Source organism: Protopterus annectens, chromosome 2.part0 (assembly GCF_019279795.1).
Source record: "Protopterus annectens isolate FY-2018-M chromosome 2.part0, PAN1.0, whole genome shotgun sequence".
Lineage (NCBI taxonomy): Eukaryota > Metazoa > Chordata > Ceratodontiformes > Protopteridae > Protopterus > Protopterus annectens.
This window is the reverse complement of record NC_056728.1, coordinates 869,918,474-869,932,510: the sequence shown is the minus strand read 5'-3', so window position 1 is coordinate 869,932,510 and position 14,037 is coordinate 869,918,474. Positions and strand designations below refer to the sequence as shown.

The 14,037-nt window shown below is 40.0% G+C and overlaps 1 protein-coding gene across 1 annotated transcript in view; it reads left to right on the top strand.

Moving 5' to 3' along the window:
• Nucleotides 1-14,037, top strand: part of DNAJB14 (DnaJ heat shock protein family (Hsp40) member B14) — a 798,655-nt gene that overhangs the window by 353,750 nt on the left and 430,868 nt on the right. Inside the window, exon 3 of the mRNA XM_044061132.1 lies at nt 7,188-7,333. Within this exon, the coding sequence (XP_043917067.1) occupies nt 7,188-7,333 (146 nt within the window). The remainder of the gene's footprint in view (nt 1-7,187; nt 7,334-14,037) is intronic.

Genomic DNA, 14,037 nt, shown 5'->3' with positions numbered 1-14,037 from the left:
GTGAGTCTACATTTAAAGGAAGTATATGGCACTTGGAAAACCAGACAAGTATACTATATTTATTAGATGTCACTCTTATACGGGCCACCATTTACTATGCATTGGCGGCCAATAGATTGGCAGATCTAAAGCTAGATACTGTATCTAGGTATGGGGTCAGATAAGAGCAGTTAAAGCAGGCACATAATCCGCATAGAATTAAACTCACACTGTAATATAGTGAGCAATTGGAGAACCAGACGACTGCAGTCGTTGAAATATATGGTCGCACAACCGCTCACCAGAGGGGATGACCCTATACTGTAAGGAATCAGCCACTGGTCTCAGTCTTAGCCGCGCCGAAGTTGGCGTACTTAGAGAGTGGAGAATGGTGACCTCATGAGCTCAGCAATGTAAGCCACTGAGGGTTAGGTGACGGGACCGGCCTCATAGAAAGGAGCGGCAGGCTTATGAGTGTTTCAATTGCTGCCTGTAAGGTTGCGTTCTTTGTAGGAGGGAAGTGCAGGCTTAGGTGTGCAATGACTGTGGGGAGGCATTGTTTAGCGGATTAGAGCACATCCAAACAGTAATAGGCTTTTTTAAATGTCTGTACTCTTGAAAGGTGGCAACACCGAGGCGCTGGAGAATAAAAGAAAAATTTTCACTTCCTTGGTTTTCTTTCACAGTCGGTGAAAAGATTTTCTTTTCTTTTTGTGGTCAGAGTTGTGTCGTATTTTGGAGGTTGTGTGAAGGAGTTTGTAGTTTTTTATTGGAGGATGGCGACTGACCCAAATTTGGATGTACGTCGCATATTCCGAGAGGATGTGGTTCTTCAATCAGGTACATTAGGGGCAGGGAGCTTCAATTTGCAACCAGCTCAACAAAGGACTATTGAACATTTATTTAGTGGTTCCCGACCGATTCTAAATGTTTCTGTGGACAATCTCCAGACAGATGTAAGGAATAGCCATATGTTTGATTTGTTTGTTCAAGAAAGGAGTAAAAGGGTTTCTGATCCTTTTATTTCTGTGGGACAAAAGTTTCATAGTATACCTTCGGAAATCAGAGAATTATGCCAGAAATATGAGAGTCTGCTTGAGAAAGAAACAAAGGTGCATTTAAATATGCTGGGTCTTCAGAAATATATCGAATTGGACATTACACCAAAGGGGCTAAGGTTTGTAAAAAATCCGAGCACCCCTTTTGATTTGAATTGTTCAGTAGACAAGCAATTTAGGGAGCGTTGGTTTAGATTTCCGCATAAATGTGTCATAGAATGGCTACATATTCTACTGGAGAGGGATCAGATCAAACATCAAAATTTGAAACAGGAACTGGCTGTTCTTTCACAAAGTATTAGTACTTCTGTCAATATGGACAATATGAAGTCCTTTTTGGAAAGAACCAATGAAAAACTTTGTGCATTAGAATCTGACTTAATTGAACAGAAAAAGTCCAAACTGGTTCAGGACATTAATGATTATGAGGCGGGTACTGCTTTTTCCTATCCTTCTAATTGGTCTGAGAAAAAGCGGAAGCAACGTCGTAGGGTGAGATTCAATGGCATGCCTTCTTCTTCCTCTTTTGTGTCTTCCGGTGAGGATTTTCGGTCAGATACAAGTATGGAGTTTCTGGAGCTTCCTCGACCTGAACAACCGGAAAGTTTTGCACAGGAGTTTCGGAACCAAGGGGGGTGGTATCAGAATAAACCCAATCAACAACAGGGACAGAAGCGTCCAAGGAACTATGGACAAAACGCCAATAGCTTTAAAAAAGGCTACCGAGCGGATTTTCAACAAGACCGAAGGTATGGGCAACAGTCTAACAGAAGATTTAAACAGTAGTGACTGTAACATATCAAATGTAGTTTTGAATGTGTCGAATTGTACTTTAACTATGGAACAGTTGTCAGTTTTAGCCTTAGGGCTTAAATTTGTCCCAACTGTTTTACCAAGGGATTATGTGATTCAACAAGATATTTTTAAGTTTCTTAGAAAGATTCATCTGAAACATCATTTTTATAAGGGTTTCCAGGACTTCTGTTTAGAGTCTAATTCCTTTTTCATGTGTGAATCTGAGGATAGTTTCTATTCATGTGAAGAGTTTTTAAGTGACAATGATATTAATAGTTGCATTAATATGTGTGATAATATAGACATCTCTTATGTCCCTACATTTAATAAGTTCATACCACCTTTCATTAACCAACGGATTATACAGTTAGGTTCAATGATCAGATTTGGATGTGAAAATATTTGTAACAATATAAAGCCAAGAAGGTAAGAGATATCGTATAATTTAACATCCAGGGAGTGGCATGCCTTAAAGGAGTTAAGTGGTAGGAATGACATTGTCATTAAGCCTTCTGACAAAGGTAACAAAATTGTTGTGATGAATGTAATACAATACTATCGAATGTGTATGGACCATCTGGATAACGATGAGGTTTACGAAAGAAGTGATATTAATAAATACAATAGAGCTGTAATAGAATTCAGGTCTTTGTTGGAGAGAAGTGTTAGATTAGGATTTTTTTCAGAAAAAGATGTTAAAGATAAATTATATAATGAAAGAAAAGAAATAGCTACTTTTTTCTGTTTGCCGAAGATCCATAAGGATATGGTTAACCCCACCCGGGTAGACCCATTATCTCTGCATGTAACTATTTCCTACATAATGTTGGTTTAGTTTTGCATAAGGTTTTGTTACCTTATGTTGTTAAGTCTCCAGTTTATATTAGGGACAGTATGGACTTCCTAAATAAAATTTCCTCTATAAAATGGAAAAAAAAAGATGTATTGGCTTGTAATGGATGTTAAAAGTTTATATACTTCAGTTAAACATAAGGATGGTTTGGAAGCGATAAAATTTTTCTTGAAAGATAGTTCTTTTACTCATTTTGTCAAGGATATGATTGATTTTTGTTTAAAAAACAATTATTTTTATTTTAATGAGATATTATATAGACAGAAACAGGGGACAGCAATGGGGGCTGCTTTCGCCCCCATGTATGCAAATCTTTTTATGTCCTATTTTGAGAAAAGGTTTTTATTTGATTTGGAATTTATGAAACAAAATGTATTGTTTTATTTTCATTATATTGACGATTTGATTTTTTTTGTGATGGTAGAATGGAACTGGTTGACAAATTTATGTCAGATTTACATAATAATCCTTTTGATCTGAGCTTTGATGGTCTACAGACTATATATAGACCATCTATAAGTTAATTTTTCTGGACCTTGTTTTAGAAAGCATGGATCAGGGGAATATTTTTTTCAACATACATAGAACATTTTTAGATGGGAACCAATACCTTCATGCTTCCAGTTGTCACCCTAGTCATGTTATGGAAGCCCTTCCTTATGGGGAGTTGGCTCGAGTCTCAAAACTATGTAATGTTTATAGTAATTTAGAGAAGGAATGGGAGACAACATATAATATGTTTCTGCAGAGGGGATATGATTCCAACACGTTGACTCAAGCCCTCAAAAGGGTGAGCAAGGAGAAAGGTTTAATAAGGAATGATTTTTTGAGTAAAAGACCTTTCCATCCAAAATATACTTCTGAAATGAGGGACAAAGGAAGAGACCATATTTATTTTATTTCTACTTTTAATGTCAGGAGTGAAGACATCAGAGATGTAATAGAATATTATTGGAATTTTTTAATAGACGATAGAATATTGGCGGATATTCTTCCAAAGAAACACCTTTTTTCTTACAAAAGGGGTAGGAGCTTAAAGGACATGGTAGTACATGGAAGGTTTATAATGCCTCAGACTAGTGTGCCAAGATCTTTAAATAATTTGGGCACCAAATGCTGCAATAGATGTAGTATTTGTAAAAATATTGTTAGAACGTTTGATAACATCAATGGTGTTAAATTTATACCAAGGGAAGTTTTTACATGCAGGAGTAAGGGGGTTATTTATGCCCTAAGTTGTCCATGTGGATTATATTATATTGGTGAGACCAAAAGAGAATTTCGAATTAGGTTAACAGAACATATAAGGGACATAAGACATAAAAGAGAAAATAAATCTATTGCAACACATTTTAATACCTGTCACAAAGGTGATGTATCTTTATTAAAAGGAACTGTTTTGGAAAGTATTAAGTGTTTATATGGTGATGAAAATGTTTTGAAATATAAATTATTGTATAAAGAAAGTATTTTTATTTTAAAGTATAAAACTATGCTCCTGTAGGCCTTAATAGTGAATTTAATTGGAAGTGCTTGCTTTAAGTTTTAATAGCATAATTGATTAATTATGTAATTTAAAAAATTGATTGAATGTTTGATTTATATATATGCTCATTTTATGTGTAAGTGTTTGTACTCTTAAAAGGTGGCAACACCGAGGCGCTGGAGAATAAAAGAAAGATTTTCACTTCCTTGGTTTTCTTTCACAGTCGGTGAAAAGATTTTCTTTTCTTTTTGTGGTCAGAGTTGTATCGAATAATAGGCTTTAGGTGGAAGGAAGTCAATTAAAAATAAAAGTGAGGGCTTGAGAGAGCTATGTATTCGCGCCAAAGAAGTGGCGTTCTTATAAGCAGAGGAACGATGTCTATAGAGCATCCGTTCAAACGCCTTAGAAGTACAGCGTTCACTTTTTTACAGAAGAATAGTAGGCTATGGTGTGCTACCTTTCGATGCCTGTGGGGTAGGCGGTTTAGTAAAAAGGAAGCTAGGGTTTTGCCGTGGCTGTGAGGAGGCGTTATAATATTAACAAAGCCACATATGTTAGCAGAAAATAGTATCGGAACAGCATGCAACCATGTAAATAAACCTTTAGCAACAAGTTTGTCAATTTAAACAAAGAGCTGTCCCATTAGCAAGAAACTACACCCATTAACAATCAGGTACACGCAAAAGCGTTACTACAGCAGTGTAAAGTCAACAACAGTAAACATTTAGTGACATATTTAGCTGTAAACATATAAATACAGATCTATAACGGTAGTAAAATGTACTACACTCTTTCTCCGTTCCATTACCTACCGGGAGATGAGGGAAAGCAGCGCTACCACATAACCAGTTAGGGAAGAGAAGCGAAGAGGTGACTCCTAGCAGGGAATTCTGAAAAGGGTGACAAAGGAACCTGGCATCTAGAAGTAAACTAGGGGGAGGTGGGTTTCAGAGGGTGAGGGAGATAAGGACGGAGGGGCGGGATAGGATAGAGAGGGTGTAAGTGGATGGGTGGGAAAAAGTATAGGCAAGCAACAGAGTGAGAGAGACCAGCTGAAATAGTATCAGCCATTGCTGTTCACAGGAAGGTAAGTAGGTTACTGGATAGAAAAACTGTATAAAGTATTACTTTATGTAAGAACAAGGAAAAAACTAGGTTAATGGATAGAAAAACTATATAAAGTATTACTTTATGTAAGAACAAGGAAAATACAATTATAGAGGAGTTTTATCCCTTGGCTGGTTAAGGTTAGGGGGGAGGGTTACATTAGGATTCAGAGAGTATGAAAGAGATTTAGGAGGCTATTGGGAAGTTACAAGCAGATAGAGGTAATGTTAGACTTTAGGGTTCAAAAAAGATAAAGGCTGTAGGAAGTATGAGTACCGTCACCTAGAGTAGAAAGGAAGGATAGCAGCTAGAGAAGGAATAAGATAGGGGAGTCTATTTAAGTAAGTCCTTTTTAGAATAAGTTACCTGGAGTTAATAGACTAGAAATTAGGGAATGCAGGTGGGAGAGGGGGTGGTACCGGACTGCAGTAGGCTGCTGATTCACACACATGGAAGGACAAGCTAACATAGATAGGTATTCTTGGATAAATAAGTCTAGTACAAGGTACATACATTCAAATGTGAACATAAATGGGGTCCGAACAGTAGTTGTATTCCTTGAATGGCCCAGACTAGCAGGTAGGTATGTCCTGGAAAATCAGCAGATGTGGAAAATCAGCAGAGGTTTTGCAGGAGTGAATTCTTAGGTGAAGAGAGGAACCTTCAGGTGTGCAGTAATTCAAATGTGAACATAAATGGGGTCCGAACAGTAGATGTATTCCTTGAATGGCCCAGACTAGCAGGTAAGTATGTCCTGGAAAATCAGCAGAGGTGGAAAATCAAAGAGGTGACTCCTAGCAGGGAATTATATATATATATATATATATATATATATATATATATATATTTAGGGGGCGGGTAGGTAAGGTACGATAGTAGCGGACCTTAGGGTTAGTGAGGTTAGGTGAGTAGAAGTAAGTTTTGTTGTGTGTGCTTGTGTGTTGTGTGTGTTGTGTGTGGGTGTTGGTTTTTTTTAATTGTTATTGTGTGTGGTGTGCGGTGGTGGGTATGGGTGTTCTGTATACCCGGTTATTTCGGTGTCGGTTATGTGTGGTGTTTATGTTTTTTGGACTGTCGAATATGTGGTGTCGGTGATGTGGTTGTCGGTGTTGTGTGGTTTCGACTATGTCAGGTAGAACCATATATATATATATATATATATATATACATTATGTGTATATATGTGTGTATATAAGGATGCTTATTGCCTCCAATTTTCTCTTTGTCTGGATGGCCTTTTCCACACTTCAAAGGATATAGGCTTTCCTGTAAGTCAGGCAAATGGATAACTTTGTATTCTTGTTAATGTGTATACCTATCCGGTGTGATTATTCAGAGTAAGAGGATACAAACTGGAAAGTTTATGGGGGTGTCCCTGCCATTGTAGACTGAGATTTGACAGCATGGCATGCATTGATGGCAATGTTTACATCCTAAGTGCAGAGTTGGTAGCAGAATTGTGCCAGACTTGGAAATTGGGAATATTTGAAGAGGGAATTAAAAAAGTTACCTGCCGTATATAGCTTTGCAGGTCAGTTGATGGCTAGTCTGTCAAATACTTTTGTCGTCTTTCATTTGTGTGATTGTGCTGGAAATCTTTCTTGTCATGTGCTTTCTCATACATAGAAGTGGTACAGTGATGTTGTTTGCTTTCTGGTGCATTGTACTCTTTCTGCTGTGGATTTTCACATGGCAGTTGCACCCACCCCCTTTCAAAAACTGAATTAAAAAAATACAGTTACAGTAGAGAATCCCTTGGAAGGGAACATTAGTGCTGTGGTAGTCATCCTTTGTTTTTCAAATTTCTGAGCATGGAAATGCGTACTTAAAATGGACTGCAGCTTGTACAGAAGGTGATGTTTAGAAATTAAATGCGTTTTTATCCTCACTTTGATATCTTTGTTCATAGGGTAAAGAAATGCAAAGATTATTATGAAGTGCTGGGAGTCAGTAAAAATGCTACTGAAGAAGATCTAAAGAAGGCTTACCGAAAACTGGCCCTGAAGTTTCACCCAGATAAAAACTGCGCTCCTGGAGCAACTGAGGCATTTAAAAGTAATGTGAACCTAGTCTTTTGAATTTTCAGAATTGTGTATGTATGTATGTATGTGCATGCGTTTTGTACAGATAAAATGTCTGTTGTACCATGCTTCAGAAGTAATGCATTCCTGATTTTTAAAAAGGACTTAACTTGAGTGCATTACTTTTGTCACTGCAGCAACTGTAGTTCAGCTGTTTTTGATTAAAGGTTATTGCTTAACTGGAGCCGACTGGAAAGTGCACATAATGTTGTGTAGAATACATGGGTTTTCCAGCTGATTGAGCTAAAATGTAAGCTGAGTCTTGACGATTAACTTAACGGGACGTCATAAGGCATGAAGCTGCTGTCTTGCGCTAGTCTTTCTCGTGTAATAACATAGGTGGGAGGATCTTTTGAGTAGCTTTTAATATTGCTGCTGCAGTAGTGATATAAAAAGACTATCCTGACTAATTCTGCCACAGGTTAAGATGATAGTAGTACTAAGCTTGTATGGGAAGTGTACTATAATGTACTTCATATAGATTTTAATTTGTAGGGGCAGTGCAACATTCAGTCTAAGGAAAATGTTATGAGCATTGTTCTTGCCTGAATCAGCCTGTGGTTTGCATGAAGTCTTTCACTCTTTTATCACCAAAAATAACATTGGCCTTAAAAATCTAGTTATCAGAACAGGCCGTCAGCCTTCTCTCTTTGCTCAGTCTCTTTCTGGATATATGTATCTGTGCCTGGCCTTTCTAGCCCTGAGAGAGCGAACACTCTGACAACTTATTCCTTCACAGAACAAATGATACCATCAAGTGTCTTGTTAAAGGAACTAAATCTTCACCAACAAATAAATAAGACACATCAGTGAAATAGATTCATGCCCTCACGTGTGGAACAAAGTTTTGTTACATTTCAAACATGGATAATTGAATGGGCAGCCTTAGATTCTCTCCTGGTCTATCTTGACTTGCCCTCCTTGAGTCTTGAGGGAACTCTTTGAGTTTTTTATTTTTTGGTTGGGCATGCAGTGATCTGTAGGCCTTGCACTTGTAAATGGACCTATAAAGGAGGAGGGTTCCTGTAAACAGGAGAATGTTTCTTCCATTGACTGTGTTTGTACTTCATGGAAGCAGCCTGGTTTGATGGCTGCCACAGGAGTTGCTGCTGAGCAAATCTGATGTTTTCATTTTCATTCGTTTCTCAGCTCTGCCTTTTCTTCTTGATCATCGAATCCTACAACTTTCGAGGTCCTTCCTTTACCCATAATGCCCCACCAACCTAACGTACCTCAGATCATGTTTACTGCCAGTTGGTTTCATAAGTGGCTTTCCTACCTCTTGAGTGTTTTTGGTGAAATATTCGGAATTTCTCTTTCAAATTTTTTTTGAGTTTGCCTTGCACCTTCCCTCCCATGGTGTACTATTTTTAACATTCTTCCTGTCTTAGAGCTATGTTACCGTTTTTCAGTACTACTTTCTTACCATTTTAGGTATTCGTTCATATTCCTCGAGTACTTTTGCTAACATAGTTAGTTTTTCTCCTTTCCCCTCCTTTTTTTTTTCTCGTTTCTCTGTTGGTATACTTAAGTAGCACATTTCTGTTGCATCCTGGCCTTTTACTAAGAACTGATTGTTACTGCTTTTTTGTAGTCCTGTTAAAATGTCAGAAAAACCTTCTGGTTTTAAAAAGTATATTTTCTGTGGGTCCACAGGGAATGTGTTTGTCTGTGTCCATCCCACTTTGATATAGACTGTGACATTTGCTCTGGCTTTAATTCTAAGGCTTTGATTAGTCATAAAAACAAGTTGGTTCTGTGAGGTCTCTTGCCACGTATATCCTCCTTTTCAGTTGCTGGGACTCAAACCCCTAAGAAATCTGAAAAAGCTAAAACTGATCCTCAAACTAAGGAGGAGTATTGGAAGATCTTTCCAGAATGACCCTCAACTTTGGCTTTATCTCCCTCAACAGAGCCCGCTGCTAAAGTCCTAAAAAAAAAAAAAGTCATATCATTGGTATATGATGGGACACCTTCTTCTTCTTTCGTCTTTTCCCGGTTAGGAATTGCCACAGCGGATCACCTGACCGCTCATGATTGGCAGTAGAGTTTTTTTACAGTGTTGAGTTGCCAGCCTGGCACCCAACCTTCCACAGAAGGCACACACGCACTCATACCTAGGGCCAATTTAGATTATCCAATCCACCTACAGCATGTATGATGCGACACCTCAAAACGCAAAAATCTCCTTGTATCCATACACCTCCACTTCCGTCTGATCCTGTTTCATCCAGGCTCCCCCTCCTTTACTAGAGGAGCCACCTTGAAAGTACCATAGACCTCCTTCCATTACCTCTTCTCTTTGGTCCTTCATTAGCCTTTGTGAACAGGATGATGAGAAAGTTCCTTAAAGCACAGATTCAGATTTCCTGGCTTCAACCCCTTCTGGGCTTGAGAGACAACAACTGACTACTTCCCCTTTGATATCTCTTTCTCAGATCCATCCTTCTGTTTCTCAAACATTGGATCAGAGATCTCTGGGGGCATCTACTTTGGATGTGAAGAATGTTAGTTCTTCGACTCCAGTGGTTCCCCTGAGTCTACTGGCCCTGAGTATTTCAGAACTGAATCATTGGTGTTAGTTCTCTTAGCTTGGATTAGACTCTGAAGCTTTTGCAGCCATCTTTCCCTCAGAGCCATGGTTCTGGATAGCTTTGGTATGACTCCCTGTCAGGTGAAGTGCTGATGGGGTTGCAGGGTCCGATAATCTGACAGATTTCAGTTTCAGAACCTTCAACTTCTGTTTCTTCTAGGCATTCCACTTTCAAGGTTGTAGAGAGGGTTTTCTCCATGCGTAGAGAACAGACATTCCTACCTCCATCAGATCAGACAACCCTTCTTCCTACTGTTCTGTGTCCTAAGCCTTAATCATCTCTTCCACTGGGACAGCCAGCCTGAGCAAGTCTCTAGACAGTCCATCAGGGCATTGTTATCTCTTCTGATACTTCCCCAGAATACCCCACCGAGAAGTTCCTCACAAAAGGAAATGCAAAAGGAGATACCTAGATTTCCCTCATGAATCTCTCACAGAGGACATTGATTTTGATGAGTGAGAGGGGGTCCTTCAGATTACCACTCTATGGCTCCTTCAGTGACATCCTGGAGCTATTGAAACAAAGATGTGGTTGGTCTTGGATACCTCCTGGCAAGAGGAATCTGTATTCTGGAGGCTTTCAGGTGTGGCCCATCTACATCTTGGGTGACTTCCCCCCCAGCCATAGAGCTGATTGACTTAGTCTCTCGGCAGGCATTGAAGGAGCTGGACACTTGAACTAATACCTAAGAAACCAGATAAGATTCTTGCCCCCCACCCCCACCCCCACAAAGACCATGCGCACTGGAGCTAGGGAGTTCCTGTTGATGCCATGGTTGTTGCTACAGGTACAAGAAAGGAGCTAGCAGAGCAGAATTTTTCTGTCCATCCCCCTAATAGAAAGTCCAAGGCATTGGACAGATTTGGGAAGCATATTGGCACATTCTACAAGACTGAAGGGGTTTGATCAAGGAGCTTACCAAATCTCTTTTCCAGTCCATGTCTTCCGAGAATGGAAACAGTATCGCCTCTCAGTTGGCCATCCTCCAATTTATTACAAATTCTTTCTTGAGGTTGATCTCCTGCAGAAGGTACTTCACAGGTGGCTGGTTCCAGCATAGACATCAGGAGACATGCCTTGATGCGCTTATGTGATTTTGTGGAACCATTTAAGTCTTCTTTTGTCAATGTGCCCATTAATGGAGCTTCTATTTTTGGCCCCATGCTTCTGTAGAGATCTAAGAGTTGTATAAGAAACCCTGTTTCTTGGTTGAGCTCCTTCCTCTTTTTCTGTTCTGCCACTGCTTTTTTCCTGTTATTGGTTGCCCTTTTACATCTAGGGGCAGCAAACTCGATCTGAGGTACATTAGGTTGGTGGGGGCATTATGGGTAAAGGGAGGAGTTCAAGATTCTAGGATCTGATGATCTGGAAGATGCGACCAAGTTGGATCTGAGCCTATCAGTTGAGGAAGAATGACAATAAGTCAACACAGAAGGAACGTTATGGTAAGTACATAACTTTTTAGTCTTCACATTCCTCTTGTGCTGTACAGTTATGCATTTTCTTTCATAACCTGTGACCAAAACATATCATGAGAGATTCCACTTCTAGTGAAAAGTCCAGGAGGACTGTGTTTTGTTACATGGTATACCAACAGTGACTGATAAATTTCATGTATTGGTCTTAATTAGACCAGTTTTACAGCCTTTTGCACAAAGCTCCATTTCTTTTTCTGTACCTTGTGGTCAGCATTGACTAAGTTGCTAAAGTTCAAACTGTTTTTAACATGTATGTATCTAACAACTACCTAGAGTATTTGGTTTTCTGTAAGACCATTGGAATGATGCTTGGTAGGGTGCCCTCTTCTAACTCAGTAGTAACACAGGGTGATTACTGCATTCACATTAGAAGTGATTCTGGTACAGGGAGGGGTGATATTGAGAGGCAATGCTCATCTAATATGAACCACGTTGGTGAACTGTTACTGGATTTCTTTGGTAATTATTGGTTTGAAAGTGTCTTTCTCATTGTCACCGCAAGTGTAGTGTGTGGGATGGGAATAGGAAGGGCATAAAAAAATCCTTAAGGCCATGAGTTTGATGCTATACTGGGGCACCTCTATCTCTTTTCACTCAGTGGGGAAAAGATCAGGTTCAGGGAGGTCGTGGCTGACTTCCAACGTCCGATATTTAGGAAATGCAACAGTGGCAGCTAATAGGTTGTTCCAAAGGGCCAAAAAACATTTCCTTAAAAAATGTGTTTCATACCTTTTTACCTTGTGCCAAGGTCTGGTAATTGTCTTTGTAATTGTGTCATCAGAACCTTTGCCATATGCTCTGAATGCTTAGATCAAGAGAGGTACTGAGTGCTCAACTGACAACCTTTTTCTAATGACGTCGGTGAAACAGATGGAGTAGTGACATGACGGAGTTGATAACCCAGTCTTTTAGTGAGGGTGTTTGGGAAATGCCTGGCAAATGCTTTGTGTGTGGGATGAATTCTGCTTCCACCTTGATAGCTTTGTTTATACCATGGGAGATTGTGGATGTGGAGTCTGAATGGACCCTGTTGAAGACCTCAGTAGTTGATGCAACAACAAGGAGAGTTACAGAGAGATGACCAACATATGTCATGGGGTAACTGTAAGACCCTCTGGTAGACACCAGTGGGGAGCAAAGTCTTCAAAAAAGAAGGATTTACGTGAAATGCTAGTGGGGGGGGGGTCATCAGTCCTGACTTAAAAGTGCTGACAGGCAGGTAGCCAGCAGCTACAGCAGTTGTAAAATCAACGGGGTTGGATGTGAGGAGGTTCTGGCAATTCATCTTGTAGATCAGAAGGGAGAACAGGACATTACCAATGGAAAAATACAGACCATGACTGAAGGACGTTGTCAAACCGCGGTAGTGGTGCTGCAGTAGCGTTGTCGCCTTACAGCAAGACGTTGTCGCATTCGATTCTCAGCTAGAGCATCTTCTGTGTGGAGGCATGCGTGAATGGGCGTGCTTCGTTGAAGGTTGTGCGTCAGGGTTGGTAACTCAGCATGTAAAAATCCGCTACCAAACATTAGAGGACCGGAGTTCCGCTGTAGCGACCCCTAACCAGGATAAGCCAAAAGAAACAACAACTAAAGGACATTGTCAAGAAGTGGAAAGAGCACTTTTGGGAACTGCTGAGCTTGTGGGTATATCTCCTTTAAGGATACTGTGTTAAAAGACACTAGTAGGACTTGGTTCATTCTGTAGAGTTGATTACTGCTTTACTTAAAGTTCAGAGGTGTCAAGTCTGTGCGAGTTGTTAAGATCCATCTCGAAAAGCTGAAAGTGCTGAATATTGTTAGAGGTTCATGGTTAAAGTAAATATCCAGTGTTGTCGGAAGGACTGGGACAGCATCTTTGGACTAGAAAATAAGGGCAATGGTCTCTGTTTTTAGAAGAGGGACAGAATGGTTTGCACTCTAGTTGTTATAGAGAGATCATGCTCCTAAGATTAGTGAGAAAGTGTACACTACCTCCTTTAACTGATGAATGACAATTCCTCAATTAGCACACTACACAGCTCCTCCATCACATACCTACGTAGTGTTTCTGTGGGTCTGGGGCAAACAAGGTATCCCAACAGAATTAATGCTGTTCTAGAGAGAGACAGCCTATAAGACTTGATGTTTCCCCTTAAGAGAGCTGAGAGGTTGGTGGGGGCAGGGATTTGGGATGTGGGGAAGGGAAACCCTAGCTAGGTGGAGTCAGTGGGACAACGTAGGCATCACTGTCCATCCTGTCAGGTTGACCTTGCACTTCCACTATTATCGAAGGTGTGCATGGATTTCCCACAAATTCCCTAGTCCCTCCCCTCAGGATAGGTTATTAGGCAGGTGATTGGTGGTTGATTAGCAGCCATGTTGGTGCAATTCATACTAACCTTTTGCCCCTCCTGTCTGCTGATAATTAGGCCCCCTTCTAGCCAGCTGAGCTATTATTTCCCCATCACTGGGGAGAAAGTCAACTAGGAGGGGCCATAATTCAGGAGTGGTTTGATTTTTTTTTTTTACGTTATGCTGTAGCATTCCCTGTGGAAGGAAAATGTGCAGTGGCCTAACCACACTAATTGTCCCCCACTTCCACAAAATACGTTACCAGCAAGCAGTCC